Source organism: Pyrus communis, chromosome 1 (assembly GCF_963583255.1).
Source record: "Pyrus communis chromosome 1, drPyrComm1.1, whole genome shotgun sequence".
NCBI lineage: Eukaryota > Viridiplantae > Streptophyta > Magnoliopsida > Rosales > Rosaceae > Pyrus > Pyrus communis.
In genome coordinates, this window is record NC_084803.1 from 1,811,866 (window position 1) to 1,836,011 (window position 24,146).

Below are 24,146 nucleotides of genomic sequence, written 5' to 3' on the forward strand. Positions count from 1 at the left end.
CTACCCGCTTTAATTATCATTTGAAAGTCCAAGTTGTTAACTTTTCTCGCATGGTCTGACTTTTTATATTAAAACTGCATTCTTAATAGATAGATGCTTCGATTCCATGACAACTTTTTCAAACTAAAGACGAAACAGAAGTTATCATGTCAAGTATATATGCTAGGGAAAATGACGCAATTTATGTGATTAAACTGAAATAAATTAAAAAACGCATGTAAACGGAATATTTATTTTCTCAAATGGTTCCCTTTTTCTATTTCATTTTTAATGATATACTCAACTACTTTACTTTGAAATATTTGCATCACAGAAAAATTGATGCGTACCGAGCTCAAAGTTTCCTTTGTAACCCCCGAAACTTTTTCGTAGTAGCTCCATTCCATGCCTCATTTTATAGGGAACCTCAAAACGGCTCTATTTTTTCAATTTGTCACAATATTATTATATAGGTGAATGATTAGTTTATATGCGTTCCACTTTTAAGTATGTACATAATTAATTTGAGCCCGAAATAGTAACTTCATGTGGCAATAAAAGTAGTTGTCTTCTTCTTGCAACACCCTCTCACCATGCTAAGTGTTTAATTTTAGCAATTTGACGTAAACCGATAGTCCTTTTTCGAAGGCAACACGTTGATGAACAAAGAAAGGTCAATCGGAGTGGGAGTCCTTTTCAGGAGGATGTTGATAATTAATGAGCTTTTGGTATTTGCTTCGTGCATTCAACCCAAAAGAGGAAGAAACATGATCTTTTTCCTTATTGTTCCATAACTCGATCTAACCATGTTGGATCAAGCTTCTGACTAAACACCAAAGAAGCAAATCCCAACTTTTGTTAGGACCTCTCGTAGAAAGCCTAACATGGCAATTGGATAGCGAGTGCTCGTGGTTTGCATGTGCAAACACGATCAATGTTGGGTTTAATTAGTTCGCATGCGTAGAAGGTTGACAATTATATATAGATACGCAATGCAAACACTAGTATAAAGTGTAAACTTCTATATTATTAAGAAATGTAATCACAAAACGCATATACATGCGCAATATCTAAACTAGCAAAATTCATGCAAAGAACATGAATTAATTATCGGTGCCATTTGTTTCATATTTTAGTTCCAACATTAAATGAATTTTTTGATGCTATTAGATTGCTATGAAATTTGTTCACTTAATGAAAATTCGTCCACCCTACCGAACTAAAATTAGCCTACTCCATCTTAACAACTTTGAAGACGAAGCGAATCACTCCTCCACACATAAGAGACAGATAAAAGAAAAAAAAATACTGAAAATTTAGCTTTCCCCTTCCCAACTCATTTTTTCTAGCCTCTAGCCCATCGTATAATATTTGTTCGAATAAAACCCAATGATTAGGATCCAACTACGCAACTTACCAAATTAAGTTTGTGTGTCCATTTTTATATTTTCTAGATCTCTAATATATCCCATCTAAGCCAGTATGGAAAGTTCTTGTAATTTTGTTTTAATTGATCACGTGCATTGAATTTGGCAAGGTCTTGTAGCCATGAAATATAGTTCTAGATGGAGGAATTAATTTGGATTTTTTTTTTAATTTCGACAATAAATTTCAACTTGAATATACCTAATTTAGTTTTATTTTCAACAATATATATTGTTTAATTTTATGAAAATAATTTACCTACTATGAAAATTAATTTTATGAAAATAATATCTATTGTTTAATTTTATACCTATAGTATAATTACATGAAAATAGTTTACCTACTATGAAAATTAATTTTTTGAAAACAATATCTATTGTTTAATTTTATGAAAATAATTTACCTACCGTATAATTACATGAAAATTAATGTGCCAACTTTTTAAACTTGTAACAAAATTAATTTACCTACTTCTTTTTATGGTAATAGTATACATAAATGTAGAATATATGTCCGTATATATTTGATCTAATTAGGTTTTGGATTGGAGGAGTTCACACAAAATTAAAAATATATTAAACAAATTAAATGTCTAAAAAGAAACGTATAAGAGATTTGGTGGCATGATTTTGTAAATAAACACAAATTTATGGACATCTTTTATCAAACATGACATCATATCTAAAATTTGGGTTTTATTTAGAAGTTATAATATATGTGGGTTTTTGTCTATAGTTTAAGAATTGCAAGAGCTTAAATCTAAAGAACCCAAAAAAGTATCCCACCCCTCTAAAAATTCTTAACCCTTGATTGTTAGTTGTAGGTAGTTGTTTTTCTGAATTTTCTTGAATATATTGCCGACCTATGCGTACCATTTTAGTTTGTTGCATCCATGGTAGCTTGATCAGAAAATATCACCTCTTCAGCTCTCCGACATAATCTGAATGAGATTATGGCAGTATACCTAACGGGGACCATTTACAGTACTCGATCAAACTATGATGCGTAATCAGCAAACAAGAAGTAAAAATCAAACAATAAAATTTTATTTAATAAAAAATTTATATTAATATTCATTTTTGATATGTTGGACGAGGTTCTAACTAATAGATAAGTAAGCGACCACCTTTGTAGACAATGATAGATTAGTTTATGCCTAATTATATAATAAAATATAATTAAGGGAACACAACCTAATTAGACTTCGATTAAGCAAATGTGATTCGTGAGGGAGAGAAGGTCAAAGTATGAATAAATTAATAAATATACTTAAGCCGAGTATGTAGGTCAGCAAAATACCAAACCCAACTGCCCTTCTCATTTTTATGCCCTTCCCCTAAGAAATTCCTGGGTTTAGGTCTTTTATTGGTTTTGAGGTTTTTCTTTATTGCTTCCATCATCCCATTCAACCAAGAATTGTTCCAACCCAACACTTTGGCATACCTTTTTTTACTTCAGATATATATATGTATAATATATTACAAGCTGGTTTGAAAGTTCCTTTCTTGCCCTAATTCCCTTTCCAATGTTCAATGCCACCTTAAGAAGTTAGGCTAGCTTTAGTACCGATCATCGTTTAATTACAACGTTATTAAATCACAGTTAAGTTTAAGTATCACAATATACAAGCTAAGAATGATGACTGACAAGAGATGAGTAGTTTGTGATTCAAAACTTCATATTCGACGACTTATATCTTCAATCATCAAACATATATTACAATTTTAAGAGTTCGACTCTCGTTCGCTTCTTTCACGTTTTAATTAATTTTCGGTTTTTATGATGAAACAAAAGAATAAAACCTTTCATAACTACCTATTTTGAGTTTATCTTTTGTGTGGTACTACATGTAAGAGAAATGCTAGGGAGAGTTTCAAAAGTAAAACTCTCAATGAACTCTCTATCATCTTATGTTTTTGGCACAATGTATTACTAGCCTCTTCGCACGCTCACGTGCGTGCGAGAGGCTTTTTTTTAATCACAGGCACTAAGTGCGCCTAAAGATGTCTTGTGTTAGTTGTTTTTTGTTGTAGTTATTAGGATGTCTTGTGTCAGTTGTTTTTTGTTAACATGAGAGTATTAATATTAAAATGTGATGTGACAGAAAATTCATAAAGAGTCTCACTTTTCGAGAGTATCTCATTAACTATAATATTTGTTGTGAATCTCGTGTTCATAAATCATGAATGTTTAGTCTAATTTTCTGTGTAGATCTTTGACGAAAAGAATCGATATATTTCTGCAGTTTATATAATGCAATGGATCAAATATGTCTGGGAGTCAACATTGTTCGAGTTGAAAGGGACCAACGAAATTATAATTTCGATAGGCCTAGACATCACATTGACAATAATTTTTTGTGACACCGTCGGAGTTTCCAATTTTTGACCAAGTTAATATTTACTCTATGAGATTGAGATTTGTAGGCATGGACTTATGAGTGTATGTGTACCCAACTATCAATAATTTTCTGAATCTCTCCGAGGAGCAGTCACTCAGATAACAGTAAATATATAAGCACATCAAACTTTATACTTTGGCCTGCCCACACTATCAAATCCTACCATTTTTAAGATCTGGATTTGGTTGACTTAATTAGATCCACAAATTTGACTCGTATAATTAACATTTGGTTTAAGTTAATGGTTTAGAATTTGGAGACACGTATTATTGACACACATTTTGATAACTATTTTATAGGCTCATTTCGTAATGTATTTTAACGATTCAACCCATCTATATTTTAGCACAACTTTCTTCCTTGAAAGAAATTAGACAAATCTAAATCATTAAAACATTCATTTGCAGTGAATAAAATAGACTAATATACTTCTACAAATACACTAAATTTAATCCAAAAATCTTATAGTTTCAGATTTAAATATCCAAAGATCGTAAAGTTCAAATTTAAATGAAAAAATCAATACAAACGTGAACCGTCTACTTGAAACAAAGAGAAAGCATTGAGCTGATAAATTAAGAAAGTGTTATTGACACTCTAAATCTCATTCTACACTTCTCACAAGTGTATTTTTCTTTCCAAATATAGAAAGTTTGGAATGTATAATGTAATTTTTGGAGTGCCAATAACATTTATCGATAAATTATTGTATTTTGTGTATAAATTATTGTGATTGTCGGGCATTTACTCTTTTCACCCACATAGCTGTAATAATGGTAATATTGCTTCATGTTTTGCACACAGAAATGTAAGAATGTTTTGCCAGGAATCATATTTTTGTAAATGTATTTTAACCAAACAATTGAACGAATGTGCTCGAATAAATTTACGTCAGTTTTGACCATAAAGATTGTTTTTGTAAAAAAAAATCAATTTAAACTAAGATCGTTTAGTCATCAAATTGTATAAAAACAGATGAACGAAATTAATAAAAACATTACGAATCGTTTATGTAATCGCTGCAATAGATTGATTAAATAACTTTTTTTTAATTCATTTTTTTTGCAAAAAATGATCTCTGCAAAGTAATTCAAAATATGAACAATTCTAACAATAAGCACAGAACTCTGTAATTCAAATACGAAGAATTCTAAGTAGAAGTTTCTACTTATTCTTAAGTACTTAATCATTGCTTTATTAATAAATATGATGCACCACACCACCAATAAAAATATATATATATATATATATATTATGAATAATTTAATAATTGATAAGTTTACTAATCCACATGTTGCGGTGGTGGACCGTCATGAATCATGACCTGATCCACTTACATTTTTAAAGGGAAAAAAAAAAATATGAGCTTCCTTACTTTTAGCTTACACATTAATCAAAACCACTCCACCACATAAAACCAAACCAAAAACTTTTATGTATTTGCCCGGTTCGGTTGGCTTTGGATCTCGATTTTTCAAATTTCAATTTAAGCTTTTTTAAACTTTAGTTTTGTCATTCTTGCTTTAATTGTAAGTTTTATCATAACTTTTAGTTAATTCGATCACGTGTAGAGCATATGATCAATTTGTAGTGAGATGTACATAAATATAATGTTATGTTCACAAAAAGAACTAATAATATTTCGATATATGATAAGAAATAAAATGAAGTTGAGTTGAAACTACACATTTGCAGTAAATTTCACCATTATTTTAACTTTTTTTCTTCGTAAAGTAAAGTTTTCTCGAGCGTCTCAGAGCGTAGTAGACAAGGGTTCCGACAATAAATACATTGTTTCGAGCCCTTGGATATACATCACCCCAGAGGTTACAAAGTAAAGACTACGTGGTGAAGCCGCCGATCCAAATTTGGATATGATGATTTAGTTCAGATTGAAATCGGACCTTAGGTCGTGAATGCAAGTAGAAGGTGCCAAAAGCAAGGTAAGAGTGCGAGACACCCTTTTTAAGTTAGCGAGATGGAAGAATCTAATGGGCTTGTTTCTTCACCTTGGAGTTAAGCAAAAACAACAATATGAAATGATTGAAAAGAATTACAAGTTTAAGAAGCTCATAACCAAATTTAAACTTGAGATGGCAAGGTGGAATAAAGCTTAGATATTTCAGGAAACATTGCCAAACATTTTCCCAGAAAACAAAACATAATTTAAAAGAGTTTCGAATTACGGAATGTTAAAGCGACATTAACATTAATAGACACACAGAATTAATGAACGAGATTATCAAACGTTGAGTGGGGCCTAACGTAATTCTACCCAACACGGTGGTCCTTTTGCTTTTCACCTTTTTTCAAATTACTGACCTAATAAAAAAGGAAATTAAAAAAATAAAAATTCCTCAATCAAAAAATAAAAAGGATTAAATAAAATCATCAGCTGCACCCACCCTCACCCAATCCACATGATTTTGTAGCATTCGCACCTCTTCTTCCTCCTCCTCCTCTCTCTCTCCCTCCCCTCCTCCTCCTCTTCGTCTTCTTCGCCTCCACTGTCACTGATTCCGCGTTCTTCGCATTCCCGAAAGACCGAAGCTTTCAGTGGCCGCACCAGAGAGCTCCTCGTTCGAATCAGTCGTCGATAGTAGCAGCATTTTTTATGCTCTCGAGGCACCTAAGACCCACACTGTACGACGCTGTTGGAGGTCGAATCCAACCCCAAAAGCCCAAAGGGGGTCTCCGTCGATTTTTGTTTCCCTTTAAAGGGGAAGTAGATTGTTTTTGTTGATTAAATTATTGGGTCGATTGAAATGCAGAAGTGCCAGCGATTTTTCTGGGTTTTAAAGCCGTTCGGAAAATCGCCGGCGAGTTGATGGAATCGATGCCCGTAGTGTTTCAGTTTCCCGCATTTCATGGAGGTGATGATGCGGCGTAGTCCATGTCCTTCTCCCAGATTCGCCGTCGTCGTCGTCAAGGTCAGCTCTTTCAGTTTTTTCAATTTTATTTTTCACTTAGACGATTCGGAGTTTTAAGTTTTTGCGTTTTTTTTTTCCTGGAAAAGTTGATTTAGGACTTTACGGTGTGTTTGGTTGCTGAGAAATTGCGGGAATGGATGGGAGAATTTGGGATTTTGGCACTGCAATGACCCTAAATTTGTTGTCTGTTATCTGTTTTTTTTGTTATTTCATTTTCCCGGGAACCAAACAGCGGGTTAGGGCTTTCCTTTATTCTGATTAGGTTCATGGAAGCAGCTGTGTTTAGTACGGAATGGATTTCCACTTTCCAAGCTATTTGCTTTTGCTTGTTTATGCTTCCATCTAATTAAACTTTCCTTTTGTGGAAACTGTTCACTATGGGCTGAGGGGTCACATTTCAGTTTCTTTTTTTTTAGGCTGATCTGTGGGTTGGGTTTGGTCAATTGTTAGTGTTTATGTTTTTTGATGTTGAAGCAGATTCGGGTCGAAGCGAGACGAAACAGTGGCATTCACTTTTTGTGCTAATTTGAGCTACTAGGATTTGGAAACTTCGTAGTTTGATATCCGTTTTAGCTATTCCGAGACTATATATGTTAGATCGGCCACTTCTTTTGGTTTTGTGAATGTATTGGGATTGTGTGTAGAGTGGTTGATCTTTCCCCTCCGATTTGTGTCATCATTAAGTTTGGGTCTCTTTTGAAAACCGAGGTGTTTAAATTTGCTAGCTTCGTTGACAAATGTGGGTTTTTATTTTTCTTTTGCTTCAGGTTATATTGCTGTTTATATGGTTGCAAGCTAGTAATGCATCACTCCAAGAAAACACTCTGCAAGGGCAAAGCCCAGAATTGTTATCCGATAGCATTGTTTCACATTCCTGCATTCATGACCAGATAATCAAACAGCGCAGGCAACCTGGTCGCAAAGTGTACACTGTTACCCCGCAGGCGTATGAGGGGTCTGGTGTATCAAAACCCCTTCACCAAAAGGGTAGGGCGTTACTTGGAATTTCCAAGTACTCTGTACAGCAGAAGGATATTAAAAGGCCTATTAGAATATATTTAAATTATGATGCTGTTGGTCACTCTCCTGATAGAGATTGTCGTAATGTTGGTGATGTTGTGAAGCTTGGGGAGCCTCCTGTTATTTCTCTTCCTGGCTCTCCTTCTTGTAATCCTCATGGTGATCCTCCAATTTCTGGTGATTGCTGGTATAACTGCACTTTGGATGATATAGCTGGGAAGGACAAAAGACAACGCCTCCGCAAGGTTAGATTGTCCTATGGTATCCACCTGTCTTATTCTTTCGAGTTAGTACTTCATGCAACCATTGTATGTTGTTCTTATTCTACTTTGTTCATGCTGCTTCTTGTCTCTGGATTCTGCTTAATCAAACAGTTTCTATGTCAGTTCATAGTAGATATAATTTGCACATGGTAGATGAGTGTATTGGCAATGATACATAATGATGTTATTCGGTCCGGGAAAATTGAAGCATGCATGAAACTAATCTTCAGAAGTATTTAAATGCAGGCTCTAGGGCAAACAGCAGACTGGTTCAAGAGAGCCCTAGCTGTTGAACCTGTGAGGGGGAACTTGCGGTTGAGTGGGTATTCAGCATGCGGCCAGGATGGAGGTGTACAACTACCACGTGAATATGTTGAAGGTATCTTACTTGCAGGGTGGCCATTGTGTATCAAGCTCATTGCTTCATTTGATTTTAGTTTTTTGTGGCAAGTCTCATTATGTGCACATACACTAGTATCCTACTAACCATATTGTTGATCTTTTACAGAGGGTGTTGCTGAAGCAGACCTGGTTCTTCTGGTGACAACAAGACCTACCACTGGGAACACCCTTGCATGGGCAGTGGCTTGCGAACGTGATCAATGGGGCCGTGCAATTGCTGGTAATTTGTTCATTGAGCATTGTTTCCTAGACATACTTGTGCCTTTCTTGCAATATAAATCAGGACTGATAGTATCTTTTTATATTTTTGGGGGACAGGACATGTAAATGTTGCTCCTCGCCATTTGACAGCTGAAGCAGAAACTTTACTTTCTGCTACTCTCATACATGAGGTCAGTTGGCTCTTAATGAAATTTGAAAACATGGATGTGCTTTCTTATTGATTAAAATGTGTGATCCTTTCAGGTTATGCATGTTCTTGGTTTTGATCCCCATGCATTTGCTCATTTTAGGGATGAGAGGAAAAGAAGGCGTAGTCAGGTAAAGACTATTACTAATGCATCAAAATATTCCTTCACAACCTCTTGAAATCTATGTATTTTGGTTTAAACTTTTGGAAACTTCAAATAGTACATCTCTGCCATTATCATTTTTCCCCCATTCTTAAGGCCTATAAGATTTGTATCCATCTAGGTGCTTTGGAATTGCAAGAAATGAGATACACTCCTTGACTAGAATTTGAGTTCTGCCTTTATCAGTCTGCCCCATTATACTAGTGTATGGTCAATTGAGTGAAATTTTAACCAGCATGCTACTTTGTAATCGTATTCAATGTACCAAAATACTATTCTTCTTCTTTCGAAAGCATAATCCTCGTGTCTTGTCGCAACATTTCACAGACAATAGCTCATGATCTGCATAAGAGCCTTTAGGAACATTTAGATTTTCCTTTTGTACTTGTCCTCTGAAATTTATTTTTGAAAAGCATTGCTGTTTCTTTGATGCTTGATTATGGAAAGTTAATCTACGCTCTGGCCTCAAAATTTTACCTGCTATCAATTTATAGGTTACAGAACAAATAATGGATGAAAAGCTTGGGCGTATGGTGACTCGTGTGGTTCTTCCACGTGTAGTCATGCATTCAAGATATCATTATGCGGTAAATATCTACTCTATTTATTGTGCATGGATTTGCTGTGCTGCTCAAGAAAGCTATATATTTTCAGAGAAAATTAATGGTTGAATATTTTTCTGGCAGGCATTCTCTGAGAATTTCACGGGTTTAGAGCTAGAAGATGGTGGAGGGCGTGGCACATCAGGTACTCTAAAAGTTGTATGCTATGCTGCAGATGTTGTATCACCAATATGCTGTACTTTAGTTAAAATTTATGGATGATCAGTTATATAACATGAGGAGCAATATTTTTATGTACTATATTCAGGAGAGTTTGAAATGCCAAAAAGAGAATCTTTACAGTTGATAGATAGTAAGAACTGTAGCAGATTCGCCTACCAAAAAAAAAAAAAACGACTTATACCAACATCGCATTTAAATGTTTAATAATCATTGTACATCTAATAACTTTCAGGGTCACACTGGGAGAAAAGACTTCTAATGAATGAAATTATGACGGGGTCGGTGGATACAAGATCTGTGGTTTCAAAAATGACACTTGCTTTATTAGAAGATAGTGGATGGTACCAGGCTAATTATAGTATGGCGGACACTCTTGATTGGGGCCGCAACCAAGGAACTGAATTTGTTACTTCCCCTTGCAATTTCTGGAAGGGGGCATATCACTGCAACACAACCCAATCGTCAGGATGTACATACAACAGAGAAGCAGAAGGTTACTGTCCAATTGTAAGTTACAGTGGAGACCTACCCCAGTGGGCACGCTATTTTCCCCACGCTAACAAGGGTATAATTTTTGCATTTGTAATTTACTGTATCATATTTGAACTGGTTAATAAGCATTTCATCATTTGGGGTATTGTAATATCAGTTACCCATAATACCTGGTTTGAAGCTTGATGTGAGTTCTGTTTCTTATGACCTTTTCAGGTGGGCAGTCCCCACTGGCTGATTATTGCACCTATTTCGTTGCCTACTCTGATGGATCATGTACTGACACTAACAGCGCTCGACCACCTGACAGAATGTTGGGTGAAGTACGAGGAAGTAACTCTAGGTGAGATTTCAAAGCCAATTCCACCTTTCTAAAATAGGAACATTGCTTTCTTATTGAGATGTTGGATGCAGTTATAAATTGCAAGATGTTGCTAATGATTATTCATCTTGTCATTTGTAGGTGTATGGCTTCATCCTTGGTACGTACAGGGTTTGTACGGGGTTCTATGACCCAAGGAAATGGATGTTATCAGCACAGATGTATTAACAATTCGTTAGAGGTATGTTATTCCAATGATTGTGCTCTTTTTCATCTGCTCTAGATTATTGGGTGCACATTGGGGATTGCAGTAGCTTTATCAACCATAAAATAGACAAGCGTTATCTTTATATTTGAAGCTGCTTCATATTTTATTTCCCCTGCAATCTTCTTGTCTCATATTTAATTGTTTATCGATTTTCAGGTTGCTGTGGATGGTATGTGGAAAGTATGTCCTGAAGCTGGTGGACCCCTTCAGTTCCCAGGATTTAATGGTAATGATGCTGTTCTATCTATCGTTTTCCTTCTTAATCTTTCCATGTGCATTACCATGATTAAAGCTTGAAATATTCCTCTTTCAGGGGAATTGCTATGCCCGGCGTATGATGAACTCTGTAGTAAAGCCCTAGTTCCTGCAAATGGACAATGTCCAAAGTCATGCAATTTCAATGGAGACTGTGTTGAAGGAAGATGTCACTGTTTTCTAGGGTTTCATGGTTCTGATTGTAGTAAACGTAAGCACCTCATATAGGGTTTCATGGTTTTTATCGTATTGAACGCAAGATGCAATGTTATACCAAGTTATGATGCACCATTTACCTAGAACCACTACTGAAATTATGATATTTGCAGGCACCTGCCCAAGCAACTGTAATGGACGTGGAAGCTGCCTTTCTGACGGGCTGTGTGAATGTAATAAAGGCTACACTGGTGTTGACTGCTCCACTGGTATGCACTCTTTTTCTCGTTTTTCTTCTTCCAGTTTGTCTGTATGGCTAATTTAGCCAACTCGAGAATGATCGCCTAATTTTCAGGCACTTGACTGATGCCAGTTGAATTATTTAGGACCACCTTCTAAATTCTTTGCACCGTGTCATGTTCACGATGACCGCTAATATTATGACTATCAGCTGTTTTCTGATAACATTGCTCGTGTATGGAATGCAGCGGTTTGTGATGAGCAATGCAGCCTTCATGGAGGTGTTTGTGATGATGGAGTGTGTGAATTCCGCTGCTCTGACTATGCAGGCTACTCATGCCAGAACAGCACCATGCTCCAGTCCAGTCTTAAAGTTTGTAAAGATGTGCTGGAAAACGTCAACTCTGGTGACGGACAGCACTGTGCACCCAGTGAACCAAGCATATTGCAGCAGCTTGAGGATGTAGTGGTCATGCCCAACTACCACCGTTTGTTTCCTGGTGGCGCCCGGAAACTTTTTAGCATTTTCAGAACCAGCTACTGTGATATGACCGCGAAGCAGCTGGCTTGCTGGGTAAGTTGCCTCCCACTCCACAACCCGACATTCCCTTCTCATTTTCTCCATCACCTTCACTCGCCTTTATCATCTCTCTCCAATACTAAGAATCCAACCGTGTCCTTGCAGATATCAATTCAAAAGTGTGACAAGGACGGGGACAACAGGCTCCGCGTCTGCTATTCAGCTTGTCAATCGTACAATTCGGCATGCGGGGCTTCGCTCGATTGCTTGGATCAAACCCTATTCAGTAGTAAAGACGAAGCACAAGGGCAATGCACAGGCTCTAGTGAGATGAGAACGTCATGGATTAGCAGCATATATAGTTGGTTTTCAAGCAACAGTTCCTCAAAAGGGAGGTCTGTAAAAAAATAGGCAGTTCTATTTCCTTTTTTTTTAGTAATTTTTTTAGGGTTGTAATTTTAGGGTAAAGGTGGTGGCATTTTAATGCTGGGCCTGTTAGATGTTAGGGTTCCATTCAGCACGGCCCAATAAATTAAAAAAAAAAGTTGGGCCGGGTAGGTGAGCTGTGGCTTTCAAAGATGAAGGCTGCTTGTAGAGAAATTTAGATATGCAAGGGGGATTGCAAAAAGAGGGAAAAAAAAATTAGGGAAAGAAGCTTGTTGAGTTGTTTGCACAGTGGTTTGGCCCAAGGCCTTGAAATTTGAAAGGAAGAAAAAGCCTTTGAATTTCGGACTTAGCTCGGAACTTTAGCGTTTTTTATGTGGCTTTTTTTTTTTATACGCTACCCCCGCGCCCCGAATTCAACATCGAACTCGCGTTCCTCCTATAGCTTAAATTTCGCCACTTAATCTCCTGAAACTCAATTTTCATCCCACGTTACTTGAATTCTGTTTGTTCCGTGAAATTTGCTCATGTGACGTCCACATGGCATAGAGAAGGGTAGTTTTAGCCAGAGGGGGCAGCTTGATAGATCATCTTTTTAAACCATATTTTGTAAACCACAAGACGTGGCGGTTGATGGTTGGATTCCTTTTCAATAACATCGTTAGTTTGATGTGTTTCATTAGTGTTATTGCATCGTATTATGGAAATCAGATTTAAAACCTCAAGTACGGTTCTCGTAAGGCATCTTTTCAGTTGATATACCAAACCCAAACTCAAGTTAAATGTCCTAAACTTATTTAGTAATTTTTGTTTCCTCGATCGGTTCAAGTTTTCGTTTTAGAGTGGCTCAAAATGGTCGGAAAAGATTCTCAAATTAATTAGTATATTACTAGGGAAAAAAAATAAAAATATGTGAAAGGCTTGTAGTTATAACCACATAATCTCTCTTTACAAGAGAAACCATGCGCCAACCATCATTTAGCTTTGGAAATTAAGACAAGCATATGCAAATGCAAGAGCATGAAATTTTATAGATATCTATCATATGCATATGAACATGACAGTCTATTTCCATCGTCGGAAATGATAAGCACATATACTTTTAGCCTCACACATTTTTTATTAATCATGATCGTCGTTGTTTACAGAAAACATATAAAAAATTAAAAATATATGTGCAAACTACCACTCCTTTCTCTCTTCTCTCTCTTCTTCTTCCCTCAATTTTGAGCTTTGAGATTCAGGAGTCTGCTAATCACATATTTAACTAACCACCAATCTAATCATAACATATTAAACTAATTGCAACGGGAAGAATCCACGTAACGAATCAAATTTAAATCAAGCTGCTAACTAAAACACTTACAAAAAAAAGAAAAAAGAAATGATACGATCCACAATAACGAAGATGAATGAGAATTACAACTAGAGAAATCTACCTATAATTCGAGAAATAATTAAGCGAGCATAACCACACACCGAGACTTGGTCATAAAATTTCTAACATAATAATAACTGTGTGAGAAATTTTATTTTTGTTTTTGAAATAGAAGGAGAGAGGAAGAGAGTGATAGAGAATGTGAGAGTGGGAATTTTTTTATTTTGTATTTATTTTTAATTAGAGATATGTTATAATTACATGTAGGCGATACTTTGAAAAAAAAAAATACAGCAAAATTTAGTTGTGTGAAATTACATTTCTGCCCCATATTTCTTATTCATGTTCTGTTTTAATTAGAGGGTTAAACTAATAATTTTATAAGGTTTTGGTTGACAATGAGTGTTTTATTAATTAGTAGAGATGTAATAATAATATTAATAATAATAAATTTGCTACATAACCCTAGCCATATCATATGAGAAACATCATACACCGATTAATTAGTCTCCCAAGAAAACAAATAAGGGTTTAATTAAACCCATAAGTACAAGGGTCCTTCATATCTAAAATTTAATTTCTACCAATACGAATCTGCAGATTAATGGATCATTAGCTTATGATGACCCGGCTGGGCAAAATGTAATCAAGTAGTCCGACCCGGAACAGGTACAAGTGCTCGAAGCGTCATCGTAAGCGTAGCTATACGCAGTAGGGCACGCTGTCTTGAACATCTCCGAGTATTGCGTCGGCGAGCACGTCTGCGGCGTTGCGTGATCCCCAGTACAGCAAAACTCCGGCGTGTTAAATGCCGCGCACGCGCTCCTGCACGCCACCACCACCCCAGAACCCGAATCCATCACCCGCAGCTCCGCCGGACAGCTGCCGTTCAAGTCCGTCACGCACCCCGCGTACTGGCAGTCACCGGTTCCGCCGGTGGCCCACAACCCCATACCCACATTGTAACCGTCCACCAGGCTGACGTCATAGAAGTCCTTGTCCCCCTGGTTGGACCCGATTGTGAACTCCGCTAGTGTCACAGGGGGCGCGCCACCGCCAGCACATTTTAACGATCCGCAGTCGCCGGTGACGCAGTTTCCATTTCCTGCGTCGTCGAAGGTGCAGCCGGTTCGCGCCCAGAACCTGCCGGACCAGCCGGGAGGGGCGGTGAGCTGGACCGATGTACCCGGGGCCAATGCAAAACCGCCTTCTCCAAGAATTGCAGCGCCGTTTCCGGAGAGAGTTCCCGGCCAGACTGTGTAGGTGCAACGGTTTTGGAGCGTGAATTGTGTCGCGTACACTACATCACCTGCAGCTGCATTTAGAGGAACATTACCCAGAAACAAAAACAAGTTGATGAGATTAAGTTAATCACTGTATTAATTACCGTAATCAATCGAGTTTAGTTGTTGAGAGGGATGAGGTTCGTACCTAACGAGAGGAGAGAAAGAAGAAGATAGAGCTTAATCGCCATAACTGAAAACGAAGAAAGAGTCGAGGGCAGTTGTTGAAATTACGATTTAATCTGATCTGGTGGTGTGAGCTTCTGCTTGGCGATTGTTATTTATACGCGTGTTCCAGGGCTAATTTTGGTATTTTAAATTCTTCCTCTCTTTCCGTGACGTGGTATAAGATGGTGGGGTGTTTCCCGATGCTCCGGAAGCACTAACGTTTACTGGGTAATGCACCAATGGGAGCTCGCCATGTCATCAAAGTATTGGCGTGCAATCTTTTGTTTCACCACTTTCCGGTGGATTCTCTACCCTCTCATTTCCATACTCTCTTCATACTTTTTTGTTGTGATGTGTGGTCACAGTTAAGTCATGTCAATATTTTATATTAATTTTTTATAGAAATAATAAAATAAAAAGTAATAGAAATATAAAATGTTGACGTGGCTTAACCGTGACCACACAAACAAGAGAACATGGGGTGAGAGTATGGAAATCGGAGAGCAAACAATCCACATCCCCACTTTCCTATTTAGGTACCTTATTGGTTATTTAGCTTTAACTTTTTCTTTGCTTCTGAACAGTAATATCTGATGTGTAATCGTGTCAACCATTTTAGCAATTTGGTAATTTTTTGGTAATTTGGTAAATAAAACAATGCGCATAAGATTTGAGGTGGGATGTGTGTTTCTTGGAATCCCGTTTAGTGGTTTGCATATACAAATGACACAATCTTTCAATTTTAATTTCTTTTGAATGCATGGTGGTAGCAAAAACTTTGCCTTTAATCAATCCTCGTTAGAACAACTTTTTTTTAGGGCTACAATTTCGAACATTACACGTAAACGCTTGAAGCAAAGATAGGACCTCATGTGTACACTATTGACACTGCTCATCTAAATGTTTTATCAATAAAATGATAATTTTTCTTATATTTGTGATGAATGGTATGAGTTATTGTATGTTAGTAATACATCATTGTATTATTTTTGCGTGTTAATCAACTTGTGGCTTGATACGAACACAACACACACACACATACACACACATATATATATATAAGGGTAAACATGACATGTGTCATCCCTCCCGTATAAATACATCACAAAACGAATGGCTTGGGCCTTAGTCGTTTCCCGTTTGGAAAAAAGGCTAATGATGACTTGATTCTTTGATAAGATGATATATATTTAAACTATTCTTACATACAAGGAGAGTCATTCGAACATGAATAATAACGCAGACACATTACTCTAGTCAGCTGGCCTGAACGGTTGGTCAATTATTGAAAGACAATGTTTGGTCACAAAGATCAAATTTAGGCGTCATTTGAGAAAAGCAATGAGTGGGCAGACGGTAAACGAATGATTTTTTACAGCAGAGCCATGCAAAATGCGTTTTCGTTTAATTGTTGGCACTGTCAGGGTTTGATTGTTTCCTATTGTATGCAAGTTTCTCTTGTTTGTTTTAAGCATAAAGACGAGAATAACTCCAAATTTTTCTTTTTTTATCTGTGTAAGAAAATACTTCTTTATAAAAATTAAAAATAAAAAAAAATAAAAAAAATAAAACACTTATATTGTGTGTCAAATTATTTAATAAAGATCCGAGTTGCTTTTACATGTAAGCATCTTTAACTTTTCTATCGAATATTATCAGAAGCACTGAAAGCACTTCAAACAAGACGCTGTTCTTTTTATTTGTACTGTACAAAACAAGTTAACTCATTGCAGGAAGATAACATCCAAAGCTGAAGATGTTAGACATTCACAGCAATTCTGTAAAACAATGACAAGTCTCTCCTGGGAGTCCAAAGTTCCAACTTTACATATTTCAAGTGGTCTACTTGTAGATCTATTTATGTGGTTTCAAAGACTGAAGAATCCCCGAGCAATAGCATGCTACTAGCAAAATTTGCAGCTCTCCTTAAATTATGTGCTGCAGTGACTAAAACAATGAAGTTTGTATCTATTGCTTGCCTCAAGACAATGACTGGTTACTTAGGTTGGGATGGGAATAAACCGTTACGGTGACGTCCTAGTTGTTCTTCTCCTGTTTCGGTATAAGAAATTTGGCAGCCAACACACGCAGGTGCAAGTCCAACAATATATAGTAACAGTAAACATTCCAAAAACACTTCAAAAATTGGTAATTTGCACATTTTATTTCTCCTGTAATTGCTATTCAATTCTTGCTCTATTGCAAACACATGTTGCTTGAACAAAGTCTAAAATTGGCATCGGTTGAAAATCAAAATAAGTGGCTGTGGCAAGGTAAGCACATGATAAACCGATGTATACTTTAAACCAGACAGATGAAAAAATGGCTAGGTAAATCAGCATGATAGTCAAAACAATTACCAAGATAAAATTTACCAAGCACTTGAATGTAGAAAGCTCTTCTTCTCCTCCTTCATTAGGAAAATGGCCTTGATCGTCAAAATCGGACAGTAGATTGTCCTTGAGCCTGAATGCTTCTGTTAACCAAGAGGCTGCATCGGTGTTAGAAGCGGGGATCTCTTCGATAGGGATGCGCCGAACATGTATGTGAACTTCTGATGGATCCACGCCGAACGCATTGTCTAGAAACGAAGGGCATTGATTCTTGTATGCGATCGTCAAGTCATAAACTGCAGCACAATATAGATCATCAGGGCTCATGTGCGTTTAATACGCGCACGTGCGCGCACACAATTTTCAAAATGTTTCGGTAAGAAATTTTGTGGAAAAATCAGAGTGGAGTTTTGTATAAAAAACCTGCATCCAAAGAACTTCTTAGAGTTTCCAAGCAAGCACAAAAGCCTTTTGTTCTTGGAAGCAGCACATATGACAGTACAGGAAGTCCAGTTTCAGAAGCAAACAACTGACTCTTTTTGCATTTTTCTTCACTGTATAGATACAAAAAGAAAACTAAATATTCATATATTCATCTGTTAAATCAAATAAATACAAACCCTAGCATGCAATGTAGATGGTTGCATGTCGAAAAATATGAGATGCAACCAATGTTTTTGGAAATGTTTCTGCAATATAAAAAAGGGGGTCCAAGACTTATGTGGCATTGTAGAGAGGTACATAAAAAATAAGGCAATACTGTAACCAGAAATTCTCAGTGCAGAATGTCTGTGTTATAGTTGGGCTAATTATATAACCAAATGGAGATTAATAACCTGAATATATTAACTTCAACCTAATAATCTAAAAGTACATACAAATGCATTGATAAAAACAATAGAGGGGGTAAAAAGTAGTACTTATAATCAGTTCCTTCAGGAAAAATGGCGAGCCAAAGAGGGTCTGCAGGATCAGCAAATGATGAAAGCATTTTCCGCATAACCGGTTCATCAGCTTCCCACTTCCTCTTCAACGGGATGAACTCTAGAATGTGAAACCCCCAACCGAAAACAGGTATCTTCATCAAGCTGCTCTTTAGCACATACTTGATGTGTCCGAGAGACCCCTTACGCAACGCGAGATCCCACAAGTACATCCAATCAACCTCGGTTTTATGGTTGGCAATGAGCAGCGTCCGTTCCTTGGGTGGCACGGTGTCACCAGAAAAAACCACTTTCGTGCCGTTGATCTTCTCGAAAAGGAAGGGCCACAAGGCCAGCCAAATGCCGAAGAGCAAGGAGGTTGCTTTTCTGCTGATATGTATGCTCAAAAGGCGCAATAATACAGCAATGATTGGAGCAAAACAGACAAGAATCGTGAACGCTGTCGAGAGAAATACTACTAAACATAAGACACCCCTCACAACTCTAAGAGGGGACAAAGGCCTGTGTTTTAGTTTACAATCTGGTTTCAAGGGACTGCAAACATCCATCTCGTTCCAGGAAAAACCTCCCTCAATGCAGCTGCAATATTAATAAAATGTGGTTTTGAAATTTACTTCACATGTCCCTGAATTTAAATATGAACGTAATAATTAAGAAACAAAATAACACTGTACATAAATATGTAATAAACTGAATTGTGGCACAAAATTGGAGCTTTATTTATCATGCAGTTTGGAATAGTTTGCAATTCCACCAATGCATGATGACTTTATTAACGTGTCAATAACAATTTTTGAAGGGAGACTTCCATATCTTAATATATCCTCACAAGTTGGAGAAACTCATATAGTGACTTTTCATTGACATGTCAATAACAATTCCTTAAAGAAAACCTTCAAACCCTAATTCATCCTTAAGATACAAAGACAAGGCATCTCTGGTATGAAAAACAAAGGGGTTGTGATGATTAAATTTTCACACATCGATGCCACTACATTTTGGGTAATTGAGAAATAATCACGAACAATTATAAAGGTAGAAATTCAATCTCAAAACACAAAATAAGGGAAAACAAAACAATTTACGTGTGTAAAGGAGTTTAAAATTCAGAAAAACTGGGGAAAAATATTGATACCTCATGCCAAAGTTGAGTTAGAGAGAAGTTTTTTCTCCGAGAACGAAGAGTACGTTTGTGTTGTTGAAGAAATCCAGAAAAAAAGACAAGCGGGTTTTGAAAAAATGGCCAAAAATAAAAGGCCATTTATATATAACTACACCAAAAATATAAATGCCAAAAACAATGTCGCTAAATGAGCAAAAAGGAAAATATCATAAATAGGCAAATGATATTTCCAGGATCGCTAGAACTCGGCCTATTTGTGTAAGTCGTTTGGGATGATGTCTTTTTTTGTTTACCGGTTTAGGTAAATGATGAGCAAAATTAAGTGCGAATATGGAAGTATTTATTTTTGTAGAAAACGAGAACGAGTCAAAAAGCTAAATTAAAGATGTTAGATTTGTTGGATAAAATTTGGTTGGTGTAAAATAAAATACATTGGACGACAAAATTCGATAATTTGATTGAAACAACAAATCTACTAGCTTCCTCCTTGATATATCTGAAAAAAAAAAAATATTAAGTGGAAAAAAAGAAAAGCAATCTTAGTTTTCACTACTACGAGAATCACGAGTGCTGTTTGGCGATGGAGTCTGATGCAAGTTGAGCAGCAGACTGATGGATGTGCCTCAACGAATCCATCCATATCTGAAGGGATAAAATTGCAGAGAAGATCCAAGTTTTTTGTTTTTGACAAAGCGACACTTCAATTTACTTTTACGTACAGCAAAAAAGGTTGAAACTTAAGCATGAAAAGACACATATACTGTCATAACTGACTGACTTAATCAGATTAAAAGCAGAACATTTCTAGTTATGGAAACCAAAATGAAGAATTGACAATGTACAAACAAACAAACGAAAGACTAACCAGCTACAAATTAAGATCTAATCCGACCAAAAAAGTCATCAATCACAAGAACAGGAAGACTCAAATGTCAGCGGGTGATCAAGATCAAGAAGACAAAGTGCAAAACAAAAAAAAACATGTGGATGAACAAAACTTTAGGGCAAATATGAAGACACGTACCTGTTCTTTGTGGCTCGATAATACTTGTCGACAATGTCATGTGTTGCTAAACATTGGATTCATCCAAATACATGTTGGTAGGAAAGGGAGTGCAATCGTGAAAATCAAGGAGAAAATTGAGTTGCTAGTGATCAAGCCACGGCCGGCGTTGATGAAGGTTGATAGAGGTAATCAAAGTACGTCGGGGCTGATCGGATTGAATTTGGATGACAAAGAACCCAAAAAAAAAATTAAAAAAAAATAAAACTGGGTTGCATCAAATCCAGGTTTATCCAACAAAAAACAAATGCGATCAAGTTAGAAAATGGTTGCTATATAACAGGGGAATTTGACTCTCAGCCTTAACTATGAATTGGGTTTTCCTTCGCTTTTCTTTTAGCCCTTATGTTTCTGGATTTGGGCTCTACTGTATTTGTAGTTTGTTTTGTGTTGGGCCTTTAGGCCCAAATTATCACCAAATTTTGCTAGGAATCATGATTAGGATATTCTACTTTTCGGACGGATGGAATCGGAATCATGAGATTCTAATTTCAATTCAAGTATTTCCGGAATTTTGAAATTTAGTATTTTCGAATGCCGTAATTGGTTAGGTCACGCCAAAGGCTCAAAGTGGAAAATTTTAAGATTAAAATAAATAAAAGAATTGCATTCAACTAGCAATCTGGTGATGTAATTATACCTTAAAAAAATTAACCACCCCGGGGATTGACTTTATTTTTAATAATTTAAAGAATGAATCCAATCATCAATTATCATAGGACTTCCAAAAATATAATTTAATTTTTTTATGCTGCATTTGGTTGACCATTCAAGTGGAACCTTCAACAACCAAAATAACATGAGGATGGTAGGAAAATGTGGTTAAGCGTATAAAATTTCTTATACTTCAACTAACTTGCGTTCGATTCTTGTCTCCACCAAAATTTCTAGCATGAATAGAAGAAAAGTACATAAACCCCTAAATAATAGGGTCGATTTTAAGTAGATACGCAATCCTTCAGACTGTCCAAGCCGCCCTTCATCAATTTTATACTTTTGTATAGTTTTTTCGTTAATTTGTGTATGAAAACATCAGAGTCCAAATAGCAAACATAAAATCCCTTACAAAAATCCAACCCTAGGGTTTTGTCCTCTCCAATGGAAAATAGAGAACTTTCAAATTTATTTAAGGAAAAATATATCATATTCACAATGAAGCTTATTTCCATCTACACCTAGAACCTGCTAAATCAAGGAACTAGCTTGGGTAGGGCAGCCCAATCACACCGTTCGCGAGGAGTTTTGCTTTGTCCAAACGGATGTGAGAACTAATCTAATTAGACAGCTTTATCGAAATTTCTGTGCAACTAAATTTTTATCGTTAACAATACTTTTCTTTAACCACGGGCCTTGACTCCGACTCAGATCCCAAATGCGTGGGCGAACTCACAACCTCATCAACCACCGCTGAATTCTTCAAATACATTTTCACGTAGAATTTCAAGAACAGCAACAGAATCGCGCCGTTGAGGACGGAGTTGCAAAGCCAAGCACCGATCCCGTTGCACCCGCCGCCTTTCAAAATGTGCAGGGAGAGGACGCCGACGTGGCAGACCAAGTTGCAGCCCAGCAGCACCACCTGGCAGTTCACCACGAAGGGAAAGCACGCGCCGGGCAGCCCGATTCCGGTCCAGAACCGGTAGCCGTAGACGACGGAGTAGAGCAGAGTGGTGGAGAGTATGGCGAGGACCTGGAACGATTGGGAGAATTCGAGCCAGAGGAACGACATGAAGATGAGGATGGACTGGTTGAAGAGGTGGAAGAAGGTGAGGCGGCGGCGGCGGAGGATGTTGAAGAATGTGCGGAGGAGGTGGAGGAATCGGGAGAGGTAGAAGACGTAAGACCAGAAGAAGACGCGGCCGGAAGGGCGGGTGCCGAGCGGGAAGCACAGGAGCCACTGGAAAGGGGTGGTCTTGGTGCGCCGCCAGAACCAGCGGGTTTCGCGAATCTCTGCGGCGGAGGAGACGAGGATTCCGGCGAAGATGACGGCGGATATGAGGGCCATGCAGAGGCTGTGGACGGCAGGGATTGGGCCGAGCGGGACAGGGCGGTCACGGCGGCGGAAGAGGGTGAGTAGTAGGTGGAGGGCGGCGGCGGCGGCGATGTAGGCGGGGATGGCGGTGAAGAGGAAGGACCAGGTGGAGCCCCATGAGTGGGTGGTGCTCCAGCGGAAGTTTAAGATGGTTGGGTGCTCCGATAGCCAATATTTGATGGTCTGCGACATGGATTACGTCTCAAGTGTTGGACGAAATGCGGCAGCGAAAAACAATTGAGATTGGCGGAGGTCGGCGGGAATATAAAGGGACATACGGAATTATGCGGTGGAGGAGGAGGAGGACAGACCGCGGAAGTTTCTTTTCTTGTGACTTGTGAGTCGGTTTTGGGTTTTTTTTGTGCTGGATTGACTAATATGCCAGTAGGCAGCGGCCTACCATATATTTATTTATAAACGCAACAAATAATAATATTATTAATTAATTGATTGATTGTGGTGGACGTCGATGTCTTGGCGTTGAAGGCTTTTTTGTTTTCGCATTTTGATTTGCCCAATATGTTTGCCATCCATCTAGAGAGAGAGATAAGGAGTGGGACCCTGCGAAAAAGCATAACTTGACGATTAGAGCGCGTCTGGTAATCTTCCAACATGATTCACATGAGCGTTTTGACCCTTTCTTTACCATGAAATAATAGTTGCTCCGAGTGATTCTCCAATGCTTTTCTTGTTCAAAATGCGCTTTAACGGCACCCTTGACCGTAATTAAGTAGATCAGAATGGTTTATTGTTGTTATCTTTGCATTTGAGTTTGAATATCTCTTGATCGAAGGCAACGCTTCTTTAACAAAATACAAAGTTATCTTTTTGAAGGTTGCTTACTAAATTATAGATATGTGAATCATTTCAAATTATAATTATGTTTTGTTCATTAACACGTTGAAATTCAAAAAGGTTGATTTCTCTTTAAAACTAGCAATTCAATACACGAGAAGAATTCGGTGGTTTCATTTCATTTCCTTGCTTTTCAGATTCTTATTAAGCAAATACCTCATTAATTAAATATTGTAAAGAACACATTTAGTATTCTGAATGTGTTTATTTTGGTATGTTTGTTACTAATCACTCTTGAATAATAGATGCTTTTGGCAATCTTTGATTGAATTATCAAGCTAATGGTGTCGCATCCCGCAAAAGAAAAATAAAGCTCCCGAGGCGACATATTTCGCGTCATTTGGATTTAAGTAGTAGTGTCAGTGAGTGAAAAAAATAACTGACAGAAAATGCATCCTATTAGAAAGATATTTTGCTGAAATGCACGTCAAATTTATGTGGGCAACGAAAGTAGTTATAGATAATTTTTCTAATTGAATTCTGCATCGGGTACCATAAAACGACGTACGAGAATAACATTCACCACAACTACAAGACATCCTTGGTAGTTGGA

The 24,146-nt window shown here is 37.2% G+C and overlaps 4 protein-coding genes across 4 annotated transcripts; 1 reads left to right on the plus strand and 3 right to left on the minus strand.

Moving 5' to 3' along the window:
* The first annotated feature begins 6,246 nt into the window (after nt 1-6,246).
* Nucleotides 6,247-12,658, plus strand: LOC137737785 (uncharacterized). The gene is made up of 16 exons (XM_068477342.1): nt 6,247-6,735; nt 7,503-8,000; nt 8,265-8,397; nt 8,527-8,640; nt 8,739-8,812; nt 8,886-8,960; nt 9,487-9,579; nt 9,679-9,739; nt 10,010-10,342; nt 10,486-10,612; nt 10,733-10,832; nt 11,016-11,085; nt 11,173-11,325; nt 11,444-11,539; nt 11,759-12,084; nt 12,196-12,658. Exons 1-16 carry the CDS (start codon nt 6,673-6,675, stop codon nt 12,439-12,441), a joined length of 2,562 nt encoding a protein of 853 aa, XP_068333443.1. The 5' UTR covers nt 6,247-6,672; the 3' UTR covers nt 12,442-12,658.
* Nucleotides 12,659-14,294: 1,636 nt separating this feature from the next.
* On the minus strand, nt 14,295-15,266 carry LOC137747218 (pathogenesis-related thaumatin-like protein 3.5). The gene is made up of 2 exons (XM_068487288.1): nt 15,224-15,266; nt 14,295-15,107 (listed from the first exon to the last, which is right to left on the minus strand). Exons 1-2 carry the CDS (start codon nt 15,264-15,266, stop codon nt 14,410-14,412), a joined length of 741 nt encoding a protein of 246 aa, XP_068343389.1. The 3' UTR covers nt 14,295-14,409.
* Nucleotides 15,267-17,403: 2,137 nt separating this feature from the next.
* On the minus strand, nt 17,404-19,740 carry LOC137728025 (probable 1-acyl-sn-glycerol-3-phosphate acyltransferase 4). The gene is made up of 4 exons (XM_068466904.1): nt 19,656-19,740; nt 18,497-19,099; nt 18,000-18,130; nt 17,404-17,872 (listed from the first exon to the last, which is right to left on the minus strand). Exons 1-4 carry the CDS (start codon nt 19,658-19,660, stop codon nt 17,424-17,426), a joined length of 1,188 nt encoding a protein of 395 aa, XP_068323005.1. The 5' UTR covers nt 19,661-19,740; the 3' UTR covers nt 17,404-17,423.
* Nucleotides 19,741-21,684: 1,944 nt separating this feature from the next.
* LOC137714874 (fatty acid elongase 3-like) lies at nt 21,685-23,133 on the minus strand. Its single transcript, XM_068454034.1, has one exon. The coding sequence runs from the start codon at nt 22,928-22,930 to the stop codon at nt 22,028-22,030; it is 903 nt and encodes a 300-aa protein (XP_068310135.1). The 5' UTR covers nt 22,931-23,133; the 3' UTR covers nt 21,685-22,027.
* Nucleotides 23,134-24,146: the final 1,013 nt, after the last annotated feature.